Source organism: Salvelinus alpinus, chromosome 2, assembly GCF_045679555.1.
Source record: "Salvelinus alpinus chromosome 2, SLU_Salpinus.1, whole genome shotgun sequence".
Taxonomy (NCBI): domain Eukaryota; kingdom Metazoa; phylum Chordata; class Actinopteri; order Salmoniformes; family Salmonidae; genus Salvelinus; species Salvelinus alpinus.
This window is the reverse complement of record NC_092087.1, coordinates 86093827-86113828: the sequence shown is the minus strand read 5'-3', so window position 1 is coordinate 86113828 and position 20002 is coordinate 86093827. Positions and strand designations below refer to the sequence as shown.

Below are 20002 nucleotides of genomic sequence, written 5' to 3'. Positions count from 1 at the left end.
TCAGAAGGATGTCTGTGTCAGAAGCATGTCTTTGAAGTGTCATAAGAGAATAGAGGGAATGGACTAGAGTAGAACCGTGTTGATCCATTATACGACAGGGGAAACATGGATTTATTCTGACACAGACAGTACCCACCCCACCCGTCTATCATTGGGCTGATGATGAGGGTGGTATGGAGATGGGTTGTGTTGTGTGTATTCTGTGTGGTTGACTGTGTGGTGGCTAACTACTAACAAACTGTTCCTCTTTGATTTTACTCTCTTCTGTCTTCTTCTCTGGTCTGTCAGCATAAGGCCTTATGGGGGGAGGGGTACTTTGTCTCTGAGTGGCAGGAAACCACAGGCATGCAGCCACCAGTCTGTTTACTTTGAGAGAGAGAGATAGAGAGAGAGAGAGAGAGAGAGAGAGAGAGAGAGAGAGAGAGAGAGAGAGAGAGAGAGAGAGAGAGAGAGAGAGAGAGAGAGAGAGAGAGAGAGAGAGAGAGAGAGAGAGAGATCTTCAATTAGTTTCTTTTCACTTGTTTTTTTCACTTGCTTTGGCAATGTAAACATACAGTATGTTTCCATGCCAATAAAACCCAATGTAAACATACAGTATGTTTCCATGCCAATAAAACCCAATGTAAACATACAGTATGTTTCCATGCCAATAAAACCCAATGTAAACATACAGTATGTTTCCATGCCAATAAAACCCAATGTAAACATACAGTATGTTTCCATGCCAATAAAAACCCTTTGAATTAAATTGAGCGAGGCAGAGCGAGAGAGGCAGAGCGAGAGAGGGTGGCAGAAGAGGGAGAAAGAGAGATGTTCAGAGAGAGAAGGAGAGGCAGAAAGGCAGAGGGAGAGAGGCTGAGAGAGAGGGGGGCAGAAGAGGGAGAAAGAGAGATGTTCAGAGAGAGAAGGAAAGGCAGAGGGAGAGAGGCTGAGAGAGAGGGGGGCAGAAGAGGGAGAAAGAGAGATGTTCAGAGAGAGAAGGAAAGGCAGAGGGAGAGAGGCTGAGAGCATGGCAGAGAGAAGAGTAAGAGAGAGCTGGGGAGGTTAAGTCCTTTCCCATCATTTTTATTTTCCCTATCAAAGTAGTGTAACACAAACAGCTTCTCTGCTGGCCTTGGGAACCAGATACACAACGTGGTTTTCATATCGCACAAGAAAGAAGGGCGGTTTTTCTGACAATGCTGCTGCTTGTTTCTTAGCAGTGTAAGTAGTGATTCAGTCATTGTTTATTTCTAACAGGCTCAGTAAAAATTGATAAAAAAGACACAAAACTAACTCATATTAACTAATAATATAAACTAATATGAGACGTTTAGACGAGGATCGTTAAGTAGGGCACTGAAAAGTTTTGAAACGGAAATGAGTTTCTTACTTGAAGAGATCAGGAAGTACCTTCCAGTTTCTCAAAGTTTCCCCAGTTTTGTGACTACTGAACATGACCCGGGGAGGAGCCGTTTTGTGTTTAAGGGGAGGAGCCGTTGTGTGTTTAAGGGGAGTGAGCCGTTGTTGACCGAGGTAATCCAACATTCCAGAACGTTCCGATAGAAATGTATTGTAGAGATATGATTGTCTATCTATCATGTCGAATAGGGCATGCTCTATATTATTCATTGCATTTCTATCTGCAATGTTCTGAACGTTTCACCTTATGGAACAAGAGCCCAGATGCCAGCCAGCCAGTCAGTCAGTCAGCCAGTCAGCCAGCCAGTCAGCCAGCCAGTCAGTCAGTCAGTCAGTCAGCCAGCCAGCCAGCCAGTCAGCCAGCCAGCCAGCCAGCCAGTCAGCCAGCCAGCCAGCCAGCCAGTCAGTCAGTCAGTCAGTCAGAAGTGCTGACAACGGCATGCAGGCTTAGTTCTCTGTCCTTATGAGAAGCAAACATACTGGTTGGATTAGGCCCTTTTCCAGTGCTAACTTTGCGACTTGATTATTTCATTATGAAGATGGAGAATATCTCATTCCACGAATGGTTTAACACTTGCGTCAAGATGAGGTTGTTTGAGGCTGTTTTGAGTATATTTGTCATGGTTGGAGTTGAGTTGGTCCGCGTCTCAAATGGCTCCCTGTCCCCTTTATAGTGCACTACTTTTGCCCAGGGCCGATAGGGCTTCAGCATGCTTTGGTTCAGCTGGCGCCTAGCCCCTGTCCCCTTTATAGTGCACTACTTTTGCCCAGGGCTTCAGCATGCTTTGTTCAGCTGGTTCCTAGCCCCTGTCCCCTTTATAGTGCACTACTTTTGCCCAGGGCTTCAGCATGCTTTGTTCAGCTGGCGCCTAGCCCCTGTCCCCTTTATAGTGCACTACTTTTGCCCAGGGCTTCAGCATGCTTTGTTCAGCTGGCGCCTAGCCCCTGTTCCCTTTATAGTGCACTACTTTTGCCCAGGGCTTCAGCATGCTTTGGTTCAGCTGGCGCCTAGCCCCTGTCCCCTTTATAGTGCACTACTTTTGCCCAGGGCTTCAGCATGCTTTGTTCTGCTGGTTCCTAGCCCCTGTTCCCTTTATAGTACACTACTTTTGCCCAGGGCTTCAGCATGCTTTGTTCTGCTGGTTCCTAGCCCCTGTCCCCTTTATAGTGCACTACTTTTGCCCAGGGCTTCAGCATGCTTTGGTTCAGCTGGCGCCTAGCCCCTGTTCCCTTTATAGTGCACTACTTTTGCCCGATAGGGCTTCAGCATGCTTTGGTTCAGCTGGCGCCTAGCCCCTGTCCCCTTTATAGTGCACTACTTTTGTCCAGGGCTTCAGCATGCTTTGTTCAGCTGGCGCCTAGCCCGTGTCCCCTTTATAGTGCACTACTTTTGCCCAGGGCTTCAGCATGCTTTGTTCAGCTGGTTCCTAGCCCCTGTTCCCTTTATAGTGCACTACTTTTGCCCAGGGCTTCAGCATGCTTTGTTCAGCTGGCGCCTAGCCCCTGTCCCCTTTATAGTGCACTACTTTTGCCCAGGGCTTCAGCATGCTTTGTTCAGCTGGTTCCTAGCCCCTGTTCCCTTTATAGTGCACTACTTTTTCCCAGGGCCGATAGGGCTTCAGCATGCTTTGTTCTGCTGGTTCCTAGCCCCTGTCCCCTTTATAGTGCACTACTTTTGCCCAGGGCTTCAGCATGCTTTGTTCTGCTGGTTCCTAGCCCCTGTTCCCTTTATAGTGCACTACTTTTGCCCAGGGCCGATAGGGCTGCAGCATGCTTTGTTCAGCTGGCGCCTAGCCCAACTCTGCTAGGTGAACCCGAACGAGTGTGCTCGCATACTCCCTTTAAAGACCTTTGCTTAAAAGAAACAAAAAAGGGTAATGGTACGTTTTGTCCATCTGCCGCAGCCAGTATACACTTCCTTAAAATAGTTAGAATTCATCTAACTCATGAAATCTGTCATTCATTTTGACTTTTTTTTGCTCAGGAGATCTTAGACAAACAATTGTACATTTAACTAAGATGTTTGGTGCAGTATTTTAAGGGGAAGGGAAAGGGGATAGTAGTCAGTTGTACAACTGAATGCATTTAACCGAAACGTGTCTTCATCATTTAACCCAACCCCTCTGAATCAGAGAGGTGCAGGGGGCCTTAATCGACATCCACAGCACCCAGGGAGCAGTTGTTGTTTAACTGCCTTGCTCAAGGGCAGAACGGCAGATTTTTCCACCTTTCCGACTTAGGGATTCGAACCAGCGACCTTTCAGTTACTGGCTCAACACTCTTAACCGCTAAGAAATTAGTGTTCTATTGTTGAATGACAACAGACACTTCATTGAAGAATCCCTACTGTTGACCAATAACCGATGAAGGGGTGTAGGACTTCGGCTTGCCTCGCGAAATGTTGTGCGCCCGTACAGCCACAAAAACACCTGCCGAAGACCAAAACAAACAAAAACGTCACAACATGTTGTCATAATATATGCACGAACTGTTTCTGCTGGGAAGAACGCAGAGGCCTTTACATAATGTAAAATAACATCCTATTACTTATAGGCCTGTTGGGTCCCAGAGGTCCCACGCGCGCACAGACACGCGTTCTCTCTCCCGTTGCTCCTCTCTGGGTGTGTTTGAGTCCGGCTGCTAATGCCAAACAGATAGAGTTTCTCTTCCTTCCTCAGGCCCAGGCGACAGGCCTGCTGCTGGTTGGTTGGTGGTGGTTCTATTTCTGGACTTAGAGGGCTCCTTCTATAAGGCTGTCCCCCAAACGGCACCCTTTCCCTATTTAGTGCACTACCTTCGACCAGGGGCCATAGGGGAGTGGTAGAGGATAGGGTTCCATTTGGGACGCAGCCCAGTTCTTCCGTCTCTGAACATCTGTTCTGGCTGCCGTCACCTCACAGGCTGACCGAGGTGCATGGAATCACAAGGCAAACATATTCCTTTACCCCTCCCCCCCAATGTTTTGTTTCATGTCATTCGGCATTCTTTTTTATTTGCATTGTTTTGTTGAGAGAGAGAGCGAGAGAGAGGATTTGAAAACTAATCAAACAAATCCAACATTGATAACACCCATATCTGTTAGGTGAAATACCGCAGTGTGCAGTCACAGCAGCGAGATTTGTGGCCCGTTGCCATGAGAAAAGGGCAACCAGTGGAGCACAAACAACATTATAAATACCACCAATATTTACCTGTTTATCATCCCCCGCTATTCGTACTACAACTATTTGCACATTGCTAAAACATAGCTGATAATAACACTTGAAATGTCTATATTTTTTCAACCTTTTTGAGTGCGACGTTCACTTGTAATTTCTAATAGTTTTTTGTTGACGGTGTTCAATTAGTTTCTTCTCACTTTTGTTCGTTTATTTCACTTGCTATGGCAATGTAAACATACAGTATGTTTCCCATGCCAATAAAACCCAATGTAAACATACAGTATGTTTCCCATGCCAATAAAACCCAATGTAAACATACAGTATGTTTCCCATGCCAATAAAACACAATGTAAACATACAGTATTTTTCCATGCTGTCACGTTCCTGACCGGTTTTCTGTTATTTTGTATGTGTTTGACGGTCAGGGCGTGAGTTTGGGTGGGTAGTCTATGTTATGTGTTTCTATGTTTGTTTAAGGGTGACCTGATATGGCTCTCAATTAGAGGCAGGTGGTTTTCATTTCCTCTGATTGAGAGTCATATTAAGGTAGGTGTTTTCACACTGTTGGTTTGTGGGTGGTTGTCTCCTGTGTCGTTGCGCCACACGGGACTGTTTTCGTTTTGTTTGTTTGGTTTATGTAGTCTGTTTCCTCTTTCATGCGTTCTTCACATTATATGTAAGTTCGTGTCCAGGTCTGTCTACATCGTTTATTTGTTTTGTAGTTTATCAAGTTAGTTCGTTTTGTGTCTTGTTTAAATAAATCATGTCATTTCACAACGCTGCGTTTTGGTCGAATGCCTGCTCTTCATCCGAAGAGGAGGAGGAAAATCGTTACACATGCCAATAAAACCCAATGTAAACATACAGTATGTTTCCCATGCCAATAAAACCCATTGAATTGAGAGAGGCAGAGAGAGAGGCACAGAGAGAGAGAGGCAGAGAGGCAGAGAGAAGAGTAAGAGAGAGCTGGGGAGGTAAAGTCCTTTCCCATCAATTTTCTGTTCCCTATCAAAGTAGTGTAACACAAACAGCTTCTCTCCTGGCCTTGGGAACCAGATTCACAACATGTGGTTTTCATTTCGCACCAGAAATATGTTTATTTACAACACCGTTGCTGCTTGTATCACGCATACTCCCTCTCCAGCGCTCGAGGTCGTCAGGCTGCTCGTTATTACTCACACCTGTCACCATTGTTATGCGCATCAGCGCCTCATCAGACTCACCTGGACTCCATCATCTCCCTGATTACCTTCCCTATATATGTCACTCCCTTTGGTTCCTACCCCAGGTGTTATTGACTCTGTGTTCCATGGCTGTACACTACTCGTGTGTCTTGGTCTATGTTTGTTTAGTTATTAAATATTCACTCCCTGTACTTGCTTCCCGACTCCCAGCGTAGATGTTACCGCTTGTTTCTTAGCAGTGTAAGTAGTGTTTCAGTCATTGTTTCTTTCTAACATGGGCTCAGTAAAATTGGATGAAAAAAGACAAAAACTAATATAAACTAATATGAGACGTTTAGACGAGGGTTGTTAAGTAGGGCACTGAAAGGTTTGACACGGAAATTAGTTTCTTATTTGAAGAGATCAGGAAGTACCTTCTCGCTTCAATCAGTTTCTCAACGTTTCCCCAGAACTGAAATGGGTTTCACTTGAAATGAAACAGAATGAATGAGGGATCAGGCTGGTTCCACCAGGTAAGCATTTTCCAGATTGTGAGGCTTGAGTGAATAAGCCAGAAACAAGGACGCTGATGGAAATAAAAAGTGAAACCATTGTAGGCAGCCTCCCTGTATGCAGGAATACTATGGACCCTGCCAGGCCCAGCGCCAATAGGTCTAGGCTGCTTCTTAAATGGCACCCTTTTCCCTATGTAGTGCACTACTTTTGGCACTATGGGCCCTGGTTAAAAGTGGTGCACTACATAGAGATAGGGAATAGGGTTCCATTTGGGACACAGGCCTAGAGCACAAGGGACAGGAGGTTATCAGGGTCAGGTAAGGGAAGCACCCAGGTGGCAGACAGACAGTGGGTGTTTAAGGGGAAGGTTCTGATCTGTCTGTGCTGCCCTCAACAAGCTACAGTTGGTCTGGATTGAACCTTTTTGTTAAATGTGTGTTCCAAAGGTCACCCTATTCCCTATATAGTGCACTAATTCTGACCATGACCCAAAATAGTGAACTATATGATATAGGGTGCCATTTGGAATGCACTATATGAGTGTGTTGGGGGGAGGGGGAGGAGTCTGTCATTTCTTCTTGGTAGGGCAACGATACACTTCCTGTACGGATCCACTGGTCCAATATGTTTCCACCCAAAGAACAAAGGAGAATCTGTAGCAGCATGTGCACTGTGTCTTCTCTTCTCCTCCCGGTCCTCTTCATTGCTTCTCTTTTCCCTCCAGTCCCCATCTCAATGAGACTAACCTGTAGGGGAGAGTGGGGTATGTTGAGACATTGTTTTACATTCAGCATCACTACGTCAAGGGAAATATAGTTTTCTTTCTAACAACAATATATCTATATATTTCAGGATGTTGTGTATCCCTGGAAATAATCAGAATCCATTTAAACATGGATATATCTGGGCTGCTGCCTCCGCCTCTTCCTCCTTCTCTTCCTCCTCATCTTTCTCCTCCTCTTCCTCTGTCTCTTCCTCCTCCTCTTCCTCTGTCTCTTTCTCCTCCCTGTTCTCTTTGTTCTCCTCCTCCAAAGTCTCTAACTTTCTCAGTGAGACCAACCTGTATAGACAATGTTACAAAAGTAACACTAAACAAACACCAGAGTGTTTTCTTTGGTTCATTTGTGTTTGCTCTCTGGTTATGTGTGTTTCTAGATGAGCCAGGTGAGCAGGAGGAGATGGAGCGGGAGGGAGGAGGAGGAAGAGGGGGTCCAGGTCCAGCCGCGGGTGGAGAGGTCCTGAGTGGGGAGGAGGAGTTGAGTGAGGAGGAGAAGACCAGAAGGAGAGCAGAGAGACGCAGGGCTAAGAGAAAGGTGAGTAGAACACACACACACACACCTGTACTATGTCACACCTATACCACATCATAATCAACCTGGTAACACTTCAAATGAAGTTGCTCTTATACCTGTGTAACCTGTAACTTTATACCTGTGTAACCTGTAACTTTATACCTGTGTAACCTGTAACTTTATACCTGTGTAACCTGTAACTTTATACCTGTGTAACCTGTAATAACACTGTCATTACTACAGTAACATTATTGCTACATAGTCATTAATAAATGTCTGTGTAATTAATGTTAATGAATGAATAATTAATGACGTAATAGAGTTGAGTAATGGAGTTGGTTTTTGGTATTGCACCAGAGGAATAAGGAACCAGTGACTATTTGTTTATCTCTGTCATACCTGGTCCACCTGTCATTATCTCTGTCATACCTGGTTCACCTGTCATTATCTCTGTCATACCTGGTTCACCTGTCATTATCTCTGTCATACCTGGTCCACCTGTCATTATCTCTGTCATACCTGGTTCACCTGTCATTATCTCTGTCATACCTGGTCCACCTGTCATTATCTGTCATACCTGGTTCACCTGTCATTATCTCTGTCATACCTGGTCCACCTGTCATTATCTCTGTCAAACCTGGTTCACCTGTCATTATCTCTGTCATACCTGGTCCACCTGTCATTATCTCTGTCATACCTGGTCCACCTGTCATTATCTCTGTCATACCTGGTCCACCTGTCATTATCTCTGTCATACCTGGTTCACATGTCATTATCTCTGTCATACCTGGTCCACCTGTCATTATCAAATCAAATGTATTTATATAGCCCTTCTTACATCAGCTGATATCTCAAAGTGCTGTACAGAAACCCAGCCTAAAACCCCAAACAGCAAGCAATGCAGGTGTAGAAGCACGGTGGCTAGGAAAAACTCCCTAGAAAGGCCAAAACCTAGGAAGAAACCTAGAGAGAAACCAGGCTATGAGGGCTGGCCAGTCCTCTTCTGGCTGTGCCGGGTGGATATTATAACAGAACATGGCCAAGAGAGTCAAATGTTCATAAATGTCCAGCATGGTCAAATAATAATAATCACAGTAGTTGTCGAGGGTGCAGCAAGTCAGCACCTCAGGAGTAAATGTCAGTTGGCTTTTCATAGCTGATCATTAAGAGTATCTCTACTGCTCCTGCTGTCTCTAGAGAGTTGAAAACAGTAGGTCTGGGACAGGTAGCACGTCCGCTGAACAGGTCAGGGTTCCATAGCCGCAGGCAGAACAGTTGAAACTGGAGCAGCAGCACGGCCAGGTGGACTGGGGACAGCAAGGAGTTATCATGCCAGGTAGTCCTGAGGCATGGTCCTAGGGCTCAGGTCCTCAGAGAGAGAGAAAGAGAGAATTAGAGAGAGCATACTTAAATTCACACAGGACACCGGATAAGACAGGAGAAGTACTCCAGATATAACAAACTGACCCTAGCCCCCCGACACATAAACTACTGCAGCATAAATACTGGAGGCTGAGACAGGAGGGGTCAGGAGACACTGTGGCCCCGTCCGATGATACCCCCAGACAGGGCCAAACAGGAAGGATATAACCCCACCCACTTTGCCAAAGCACAGCCCCCACACCACTAGAGGGATACCTTCAACCACCAACTTACCATCCTGAGAAAAGGCCGAGTATAGCCCACCAAGATCACGGCACAACCCAAGGGGGGGCGCCAACCCAGACAGGAAGATCACGTCAGTGACTCAACCCACTCAAGTGACGCACCCCTCCTAGGGACGGCATGAAAGAGCACCAGTAAGCCAGTGACTCAGCCCCTGTAATAGGGTTAGAGGCAGAGAATCCCAGTGGAGAGAGGGGAACCGGCCAGGCAGAGACAGCAAGGGCGGTTCGTTGCTCCAGAGCCTTTCTGTTCACCTTCACACTCCTGGGCCAGACTACACTCAATCATATGACCCACTGAAGAGATGAGTTTTCAGTAAAGAGTTAAAAGTTGAGACCGAGTCTGCGTCTCTCACATGGGTAGGCAGACCATTCCATAAAAATGGAGCTCTATAGGAGAAAGCCCTGCCTCCAGCTGTTTGCTTAGAAATTCAAGTGACAATTAGGAGGCCTGCGTCTTGTGACCGTAGCGTACGTGTAGGTATGTACGGCAGGACCAAATTATCTCTGTCATACCTTGTCCACCTGTCATTATCTCTGTCATACCTGGTCCACCTGTCATTATCTCTGTCATACCTGGTCCACCTGTCATACCTGGTCCACCTGTCATTATCTCTGTCATACCTGGTCCATCTGTCATTATCTCTGTCATACCTGGTCCACCTGTCATTATCTCTGTCATACCTGGTCCACCTGTCATTATCTCTGTCATACCTGGTCCACCTGTCATTATCTCTGTCATACCTGGTCCACCTGTCATTATCTCTGTCATACCTGGTCCACCTGTAATTATCTCTGTCATACCTGGTTCATCTGTCATTATCTCTGTCATACCTGGTCCACCTGTCATTATCTCTGTCATACCTGGTCCACCTGTCACACACCTGTCCTCCTTACCCTCCCTCAACACACCTTCACCATTCTCTCTTTACAGAGACAGAAAGAACGAAAGAAACTGGAGAAGAGCGCGGATGCTGAGCAGGAGGGAGTAGCGTCAGAGTCTGAGAGTGAAAGTGAGGAGGAGAAGGAGGTAGAGAGGGTAGTACCTCCTGCCAAGAACAAGCCCACGCCTCCTCTCGCTGTGTCTGGGAAGAAGAGCAACCGCCAGCCCCCTGTCAGGAGCCCAGAGGAGGTAGGGGAGGGAGGGAGGGAGGTATGGAGGGGAGGATACACCAGAGAAACTAATAGATATAGGATGATAGAAAGTATTTCTTTGTCTCTTTCTGTCTATTATGTATGTGTCCCAAATGGCACCCCATTCCCTATATAATGCCCTACTTCTGACCAGAGCTATATGATTCTATGGGCCCTGGTCATAAGCAGTGAATTATAAGGGTGCCGTTTTGATTTACATCTCCTCCTCTAGGAGCCAGAGTGGGACGTCCGCAGTGCATTTGTGGCCAACGCTGCCAGTCACATCAGACCCAAAGCCAGGACCAGTGCAGGCCGCGCCTCTAGAGAGAACAAGGAGAACGAGGCTAGGACCAGCGAGGTGCGGAGGGCTGGACACACACATGCATGTTCACACACACACACACACACACACACACACACACACACACAGAGGCAGTATTAACTGAGTTGTCTCATTTCAGGTGGAGAGTTCAGCCCCTGTGAAGAAGAAGGGTGCTTCACTAACAGGTGACATTATCACAATTGTCTCAGAATGATTATTTCAAATTCACTGAAATGACCCCAGTTTAACCTGTCTAGGATGAGAGTGGCGCTAGCGGCACTCCCCCCCCACCCCCACTGAAAAACCAGTGCCGCGAAATTCAAAAAAAAATTTTTTTTTAAATATTTAACTTTCACACATTAAAGTCCAATACAGCTAATGAAAGACACAGATCTTGTGAATCCAGTCAACATGTCCGATTTTTAAAATGTTTTACAGGGAAGACACAATATGTAAAGATGTACATCTTTTACCTAAAAACACATTAGCATAATCCACCATCTTTTATTTGTCCACCAACACCAGTAGCTATCACCAATTCGGCTAAACTAAGATATTTATAGCCCCTAACCAAGAAAAAAACTCATCAGATGACAGTCTGATAACATATTTATGGTATGGGATAGGTTTTGTTAGAAAAAAGTGCATATTTCAGGTAGATGGCATAGGTTACAATTGCACCCACCGTCACAAATGGAATAGAAAAACTACTTAGAGCAACGTGTTTACCTACTTACTAATCATCAAACATTTCGTAAAAATACACAGCATACACGAATCGAAAGACACAGATCCTGTGAATACAGACAATATTTCAGATTTTCTAAGTGTCTTACAGCGAAAACACAATAAATCGTTATATTAGCATAGCACATAGCACATAGCAGCCCAGCATTGATTCTAGCCAAAGTGAGCGATAAAAGTAAACATCGCCAAAATATATTAATTTTTTCACTAACCTTCTCAGAATTCTTCAGATGACACTCCTGTAACATCATATTACACAATCCATATAGAGTTTGATCGAAAATGTTTATATTTAGCCACCAAAATCATGGTTAGACAATGTGAAATGTAGCTCAGCTGGTCAGAAAAAGTCTGTGCGCCACTTAGACAGTGATCTACTCTTATACATAAATACTCATAAACGTGACTAAAAAATATAGGGTGGACAGGGATTGATAGACAATTTAATTCTTAATACAATCGCGGAATTACATTTTTTAAATTATCCTTACTTTTCAATACAGCTTGCGCCAAGCGAAGCTACGTCAAAAAACATGGCGTCCGAAGCCACTAACATTTTTCGACAGAAACACGATTTATCATAATAAAAATGTCCTACTTTGAGCTGTTCTTCCATCAGTATCTTGGGCAAAGGATCCTTTCTTGGGTCCAATCGTCTTTTGGTGGAAAGCTGTCCTCTTGCCATGTGGAAATGCCAACTGCGTTCGGGATGAACTGGAAGCGTGCCCAGCAATTCACAGCGTTTCAGAAATAAATGTCCCAAAATCGCACTAAACGGATATAAATTGCTATAAAACGCTTTAAATTAACTACCTTATGATGTTTTTAACTCCCATAACGAGTAGAAACATGACCAGAGTAATATTACTCCCTCCACTAATGCTTGGAACAGGTGCGGGTCGGTGTCCTCTAGGCGCATGACGCAGCTCCAAAAGAGTGACTAGCCTCAGGGTTTTTTAATTTATAGTGCCTGTGAACGCGCAATCGACCCCATTCAAATCGTCATCACGTAAAGACATCCAGGGGAAGACGTAAGCAGTGTCCGTATAGTCATAGCAATAACAGTGCCCTTTTAACTGACTCCAGAACAGTGGCCAAAATTTCTGGAATCTGACTCCATGTCAGGGAAATTGCTGTAGAATGGGCTCTGTTCCACTTAGAGACAAAATTTCAACTCCTATAGAAACTATAGACTGTTTTCTATCCAATAATAATAATAATATGCATATTGTACGATCAAGAACTTTGTGGGAAGCCGTTTCAAAACATTACACGATTAGCATAAATAGCCACAACAGCGCCCCCATCCTCAACAGGTTTTAACACTGTATGTGTGTGTTCTCCTCCAGAGAAGGGTATTCAGCTGTTTAAGCAGGGCCACTACTCTCAGGCAGTGGACATGTTCTCTGAGGCTATCCACTGTGACCCCAAAGACCACAGGTACACCTTAAAGTTTGACCTCTGACCCTAAATACAACGTATCGCACCACTATGCTCTCTGACCTGAAATTAGATTGCTGTCAACTTGTGTTTTAATGTGTCCTCTCTCTCTTTCTCCTTTCCCTCTCTTTCTATCTGTCTCTTTCTCTCTCAGGTTCTTTGGGAATCGTTCACACTGCTACTGGTGTCTGGAGCTCTACCCCTCTGCCCTATCAGACGCTCAGATGTCCATCCAGCTCGCCCCTGATTGGCCAAAGGGATACTTCCGCAAGGGGAGTGCACTGATGGGGTTAAAGGTCAGTGTCTGAGCTCTCTACTGTCAATGTGGAAATTGCTGTGTGTGTGTGTGTGTCTGTCTGTCTGTGAAATCTGACTCCATCTTCCATCTCTCCCCTCCCTCTCTTCCTCCCCTCTTCTCTCTCCAGCGGTATGGTGAGGCAGAGAGGGCCATGCAGCAGGTGTTGAAGCTGGATCAGGACTGTGAGGAGGCCTCCATTGAGCTCTTCAACTGCCAGGTCCTGCAGCTCATGGTGAGGGAAGACTGGGGTCAGGGGTCAAATCAAATTTTATTAGTCACTTGCGCCGAATACAACAGGTGTAGGTAGACCTTACAGTGAAATGCTTACTTACGAGCCCCTAACCAACAATGCAGTTAAAAAAAATGAATAAGAAGAAATAAAAGTAACAAGTAATTAAAGAGCAGCAGTAAAATAACAATAGCGAGACTGTATACAGGGGGGTACCGGTACAGAGTCAATGTGCAGGGGCACCAGTTAGTTGAGGTAATATGTACATGTAGGTAGAGTTATTTAAGTGACTATGCATAGATGATAACAACAGAGTAGCAGCGGTGTAAAAGAGAGGGGGGGGGGGGAAATGCAATTAGTCTGGGTAGCCATTTGATTAGATGTTCAGGAGTCTTATGGCTTGTGGGTAGAAGTTGTTTAGAAGCCTCTTGGACTAGACTTGGCGCTCCGGTACCGGTTGCCCTATGGTAGCAGAGAAAACAGTCTATGACTAAGGTGGCTGGAGTCTGACAATTTTTAGGGCCTTCCTCTGACACCGCCTGGTATAGAGGTGCTGGATGGCAGGAAGCTTGAGGGTAGTACGCACTTCCCTCTGTAGTGCCTTGCGGTCGGAGGCCGAGAAGTTGCCATACCAGGCAGTGATGCAACCAGTCAGGATGCTCTCGATGGTGCAGCTGTAGAACATTTTGAGGATCTGAGGACCCATGCCAAATCTTTTCAGTCTCATGAGGGGAAATAGGTTTTGTCGTGCCCTCTTCACGACTGTCTTGGTGTGCTTGGACCATGTTAGTTTGTTGGTGATGTGGACACCAACGAACTTGAAGCTCTCAACCTGCTCCACTACAGCCCCGTTGGTGAGAATGGGGGCGTGCCCGGTCCTCTTTTTCCTGTAGTCCTCAATCATCTCCTTTGTCTTGATACGTTGAGGGAGAGGTTGTTGTCCTGGCACCACACTGCCAGGTCTCTGACCTCCTACCTATAGGCTGTCTCGTCGGTGATCAGTGCTACCACAGTTGTGTCATCGGCAAACATAATGATGGTGTTGGAGTCGTGCCTGGCCATGCAGTCATGAATGAACAGGGAATACAGGTGGGGACTGAGCACGCACCCCTGAGGGGCCCCCGTGTTGAGGATCACCGTGGCGGATGTGTTGTTACCTACCCGTACCACCTTGGGGCGGCCCGTCAGGAAGTCCAGGATCCAGTTGCAGAGGAGGTGTTTAGTCCCAGGGTCCTTAGCTTATTGATGAGCTTTGAAGGCACTATGGTGTTGAACACTGAGCTGTAGTCAATGAGAATAGAATTCTCACATAGGTGTTCATTTTGTCCAGGTGGGAGAGGGCAGTGTGGAGTGCAATAGAGATTGCATCATCTGTGGATCTGTTGGTGTGATATGCAAATTAGAGTGGGTCTAGGGTTTCTGGAATAATGGTGTTGATGTGAGTCATGACCAGCCTTTCAGACGTGAGTGCTACGGGTCAGAAGTCATTTAGGCAGGTTACCTTAGTGTTCTTGGGCACAGGCACTATGGTGGTCTGCTTAAAACATGTTGGTATTACAGACTCGGACAGGGAGAGGTTGAAAATGTCAGTGAAGACACTTGCCAGTTGGTCAGCGCATGCTCGCAGTACACGTCCTGGTAATCCGTCTGGCCCTGCGGCCTTGTTAATGTTAACCTGTTTAAAGGTCTTACTCACATCGGCTGCGGAGAGCGTCATCACACAGTCATCTGGAACAGCTTGTGCTCTCATGCATGTTTCAGTATTATTTGCCTCGATGCGAGCATAGAAGTAGTTTAGCTCTTCTGGTAGGCTCGTGTCACTGGGCAGTTCTCGGCTGTGCTTCCCTTTGTAGTCTGTAATGGTTTGCAAGCCCTGCCACATCCAACGAGCGTCAGAGCCAGTGTAGTACAATTCGATCTTAGTCCTGTATTGATGCTTTGCCTGTTTGATGGTTCATCGGAGGGCATAGGGGGATTTCTTATAAGCTTCCGTGTTAGAGTCCCGCTCCTTGAAAGCGGCAGCTTTACCCTTTAGCTCAGTGCGGATGTTGCCTGTAATCCATGGCTTCTGGTTGGGGTATGTACGTACGGTCACTGTGGGGGACGATGTCATCGATGCACTTATTGATGAAGCCAATGACTGAGTCCTGTAAAAGTCCTGTAGCTTTGCATCTGCTTCATCTGACCACTTTTTTATTGATCGAGTCACTGGTGCTTCCTGCTTTAATTTTTGCTTGTAAGCAGGAATCAGGAGGATAGAATTATGGTCAGATTTGCCAAATGGAGCGTGAGGCAGAGCTTTGTATGCATCTTTGTGTGTGGAGTAAAGGTGGTCCAGAGTTTTTTTTACCCCTCTGGTTGAACATTTAACATGCTGATAGAAATTTGTCAAGACTGATTTAGGTTTCCCTGCATTAAAGTCCCCAGCCACTAGGAGCGCCACCTCTGGATGAGCGTTTTCCTGTTTGCTTATGGCGGAATACAGCTCATTGAGTGCGGTTTTAGTGCCAGCGGTGGTGATATGTAGACAGCTACGAAAAATACAGATGATGACTCTCTAGGTAGATAGTGTGGTCTACAGCCTATCATGAGATACTCTACTTCAGGTGAGCAAAACCTTGAGACTTCATTAGATATGGTGCACCAGGTGTACAAAAATACATAGTCTGCCGCCCCTTGTCTGAACGGCCACGCTGTTCTTTCCTGCCGATACAGCGTATAACCAGCCCGCTGTATGTTGATTATGTCGTCGTTCAGCCACGACTCTGTGAAGCATAAAATATTAGTCCTGTATGTCCCATTGGTAGTTTAATCTTCCGCGTAGGTCATACATTTTATTCTCAAGAGATTGCACGTTTGAAAGGATTTGGGGGTTTATTCGATGGCCTACGATCGGGTCAGGCTCTAGTCTTTTGTTATAGGATAACTTTGGTGTTGATTGGTGAACTTGTGATGAGCTTTTTTGTCTTTTCTGTTTTGTTTCTGAGATCTGATCTGATATCAGTTTATCAATTCACCCCTTCTCTCTCTCTCTCTCTCTCTCTCTCTCTCTCTCTCTCTCTCTCTCTCTCTCTCTCTCTCTCTCTCTCTCTCTCTCTCTCTCTCTCTCTCTCTCTCTCTCTCTCTCTCTCTCTCTCTCTCCTGTAGGATCTGGGTTTTGAGGAGGGGCAGAGTGTGTTGCTGTTGGAGAAGTTTACCACAGTGCAGGCTGCTCTCGGCTCCCCTGAGGCTGACAGAGGTACAGGGACAGGCTGCACTACCAGACCCCACCACAGGGGACATAGTATAGACAGGCTGCACTACCAGACCCCACCACAGGGGACATAGTATAGACAGGCTGCACTACCAGACCCCACTACAGTGGGCATAGTATAGACAGGCTGCACTACCAGACCCCACCACAGGGGACATAGTATAGACAGGATGCACTACCAGACCCCACCACAGTGGACATAGGATAGACAGGTTGTACTACCAGGCCCCACCACAGGGGACATAGTATAGACAGGATGCACTACCAGACCCCACCACAGTGGGCATTGCATTTATAGAGTTTGATTTACCAAATATACTACAACAATATAGAAATACTTACTGTACATCTAACATTGATTTGTTGTGAGGTTTCGCTACAATGTTTCATAGTAAAGTGAATCTTTTCCTCTTCTTTCTGCAGTGGTGGACCTGTCCTCCCCTGAGGACTCTACTGGGTGAGTATGTTTAACTCTGGGTATCATACCTGGGTTGTTAGTGAGACTCTAGACCATGTTATCCCACTGAGCTAAAGTCTAGGCATTAGCTTCGGGAGCTAACATGAATCTTCAAGTCTCAGACAAGGTTATCTCGTCATTTGAGACCAGCTTTGTTGACTGAGACCACCACCACTCTGTTTGTTATTCGTCATCTAAATGGTCCTATAATAGATCATTTAATTGACATCCCTACAGTTATAGAAGCTATAGACTGTCCCAAAGGGCCCCCTATTCCAGGGTTTCCGTTAGGAAAATGTGGCGCTGGACATTTGCCAAGAAGCATTTGAATTTACCGGACATTTGAGAAATTTACCGGACCTCATTTGCATTGGGTGCGTAAGCTGATTAGGGCGTCCACCCACAGTGCTCAGAATGACAGAAATCACATTCAGATTATGGTAATTCATATTAACAGAACATGCAAGTTGAAGATGCAACAATGTGTCATCCTTCTTACTGAATTCTGATGCACACTTTGAAGATTCTAGAATAACTGTCCACATTTACTTTTCCTCAGACAACAAGACGAGTCACAAACAGCAAAATAACTAGCCTGTCAATTTACTGTCCCTCATAGTAGAAACGTTCACCTATTCTATTGGTCAACTTGACAACAAGACGAGTCACAAACAGCAAAATAACTAGCCTGTTAATCTACTCTCCCTCATAGTAGAAACGTTCACCTATTCTATTGGTCAACTTGACAACAAGACGAGTCACAAACAGAAAAATAACTAGCCTGTCAATCTACTATCCCTCATAGTAGAAACGTTCACCTATTCTATTGGTCAACTTGTGGAGATAGAAATAGCCTGTACCAAACAGACTCTGGGACAGTTGTGGGAAGATGGATTCCACATTCATTCAACCAGTAGGATTAGGCTACATTAAAAAACATAACTTTTTAATGAATCTGATGCAGAGCAGAAGGTTTAGATCAGTGGTCGCCAACCATCGACTGCTCGATTTCCAAGCCATTCCTGGTCCATCGCCTTGCGTTCCTATTAAATGTTTTGGGTTTCGCGCTGTTGATGGTAGGTGCACTTGATTCAGCAGCACTAGCGCCGGGAAGGCAAAGTGTTTCCATTTTAAACCATTTCATGTGTCTAAAGGAACTCCGCCTACTCGGCAGGCCCAGAGAGCAAATCAAGTGCACCTGTAGGCCTACCGCTGGCCAATCCGATAGCTCAGATCACCGTGTCTGCACAGTTTCCTCGCTCCATAGACTGTAAAAAGAAGAACTCACAGCAAAGTTGATCATGTGAGATTTCTAAACGTTTAAAACCTGGAGAAGACAGAGACTCAACAAATACAGCAAAGAGCTGCTGATTTTATAATTAATTACATGTTTAAGTTGTTATTCAGCACTGTCAACACTTAGTTCATCAGTTTTATAAGCCATAAAATGCGAATGTTTCGATATGCTTGCGTTGTTGTTATTTCTCTGGTCATATGAGTAACAACATGAATTGGTTCATGAGGCAGAAGTAATGCAGTGAGACTTAAGCCTCACCATCAGCTGGAAGACTGTGTCCCCTTTTCTCAGCTGAGGGAGGGAGAGAGGAGGGAGGGAGAGTCGGGTGAGAGTCAGCCTCACCATCAGCTGGAAGACTGCGTCCCCTTTTCTCAGCTGAGGGAGGGAGAGAGGAGGGAGGAAGAGAGGAGGGACGGTGAGTCGGGTGAGTCGGGTGAGAGTCAGCCTCACCGCTGCTCCTTCCCTCCCCTCGGACTGACCATCAGATGCAGGCCATCAGTACAGTAAACAAAATAAGCAAATTATTATGGTCACTCAGCTGTGCCTCACAAGTAATAGAACAAATAATGTAGTACCAGTGTGATCATATACCTACAATTATGAAATATAATCAAAAAAGGGTCAGATACAACAAACAATATTGGCAGGCCAATTCAAGCATAGCCAATATGCAGTGATAATATATAGGGCCTATAGCCTACTGTACAAACCTCATTGCTACAGGACTGTTTTTAATTAGTTAATGTTGCAAAGGCTTATGTTTAAGTCATGTTTTAAAAAAAGCTGAGCGGTAGATCTCGGCTTGCATCTTGACTCAAAGTGATCTTGACTCAGAAAAGGTTGTTGACCGCTGGTTTAGATTAAAATGTTAAACTATTATTTCTTCACATTATAAATGCAACAATGTGCAGAAGGCAGTAGGCTATGTGTGAATGTTTGTTCCATAATGCAATTAGCGGGAGAACACCATTGTCAAAAGAACACTGCACATGCGAGTGGTTTCATGTGACAGAGATGAAAATATCTGTTAGAAATTTTGAAAGAGGGGACATCTGATATGCAACAACTAGCATGGGTTGCTGGTATGACTAGGATTGTGCCTTTGTTTACTGGACGAGAAAGAAAGTTGATATAAAATAATTGCCTCCACGGATATAGTCTGATTTTGGCCAGGCTACTTTGATGCAAAGTAAGACATGCCTAATAATGTGTAGTAAAACCAGGGGTTGGAACCGGTTTGGGAAACAGACCCCGAAAACAAAGAACAGAACCGAGAACGAAAGTGATCTATACTGTACCGGAACAGAACTGTTATTTTAAAAGCATGGGAACCGGTTAATAATGTTATTTTCTTTCCAGGCATTTTTTTCCAGTCCCACCAAAAACGCAACAAAGTGCCTATGCAAAGCCCTCACTATGTCACTCAGAAACTTAATCCAGTGTCTGCCTGCCAGCTAAAATCTTTGCCTGAGTGTGTGTGTGTAGGCTAACTGCCCCTCTCTCCGAAGCATAGTCTACTGTAGCAACTGACCTTACACGCTTGATTAAAATATTTTTTATTCGAGAAGAATGGATTAACCTTTTCAATGCTAATTAAGGATACTATAGTACTATAGACATGTTTTTAT

The 20002-nt window shown here is 45.3% G+C and overlaps 1 protein-coding gene across 3 annotated transcripts in view; it reads left to right on the top strand.

Annotated features, from left to right (window-relative positions):
* LOC139568005 (uncharacterized) overlaps positions 1 to 20002 on the top strand; it is a 40945-nt gene that overhangs the window by 7127 nt on the left and 13816 nt on the right. For 2 of the 3 annotated variants that reach the window (XM_071389668.1, XM_071389667.1), the window contains 9 exons: positions 7397 to 7554; positions 10132 to 10329; positions 10564 to 10689; positions 10793 to 10838; positions 12750 to 12840; positions 12995 to 13136; positions 13266 to 13370; positions 16515 to 16605; positions 17044 to 17077. In XM_071389668.1, the coding sequence (XP_071245769.1) occupies positions 7397 to 7554; positions 10132 to 10329; positions 10564 to 10689; positions 10793 to 10838; positions 12750 to 12840; positions 12995 to 13136; positions 13266 to 13370; positions 16515 to 16605; positions 17044 to 17077 (991 nt within the window). Of the gene's footprint in view, positions 1 to 5852; positions 5987 to 7396; positions 7555 to 10131; positions 10330 to 10563; positions 10690 to 10792; positions 10839 to 12749; positions 12841 to 12994; positions 13137 to 13265; positions 13371 to 16514; positions 16606 to 17043; positions 17078 to 20002 lie in introns of those variants that run through there. The other variant, XM_071389669.1, reaches the window with a different exon arrangement.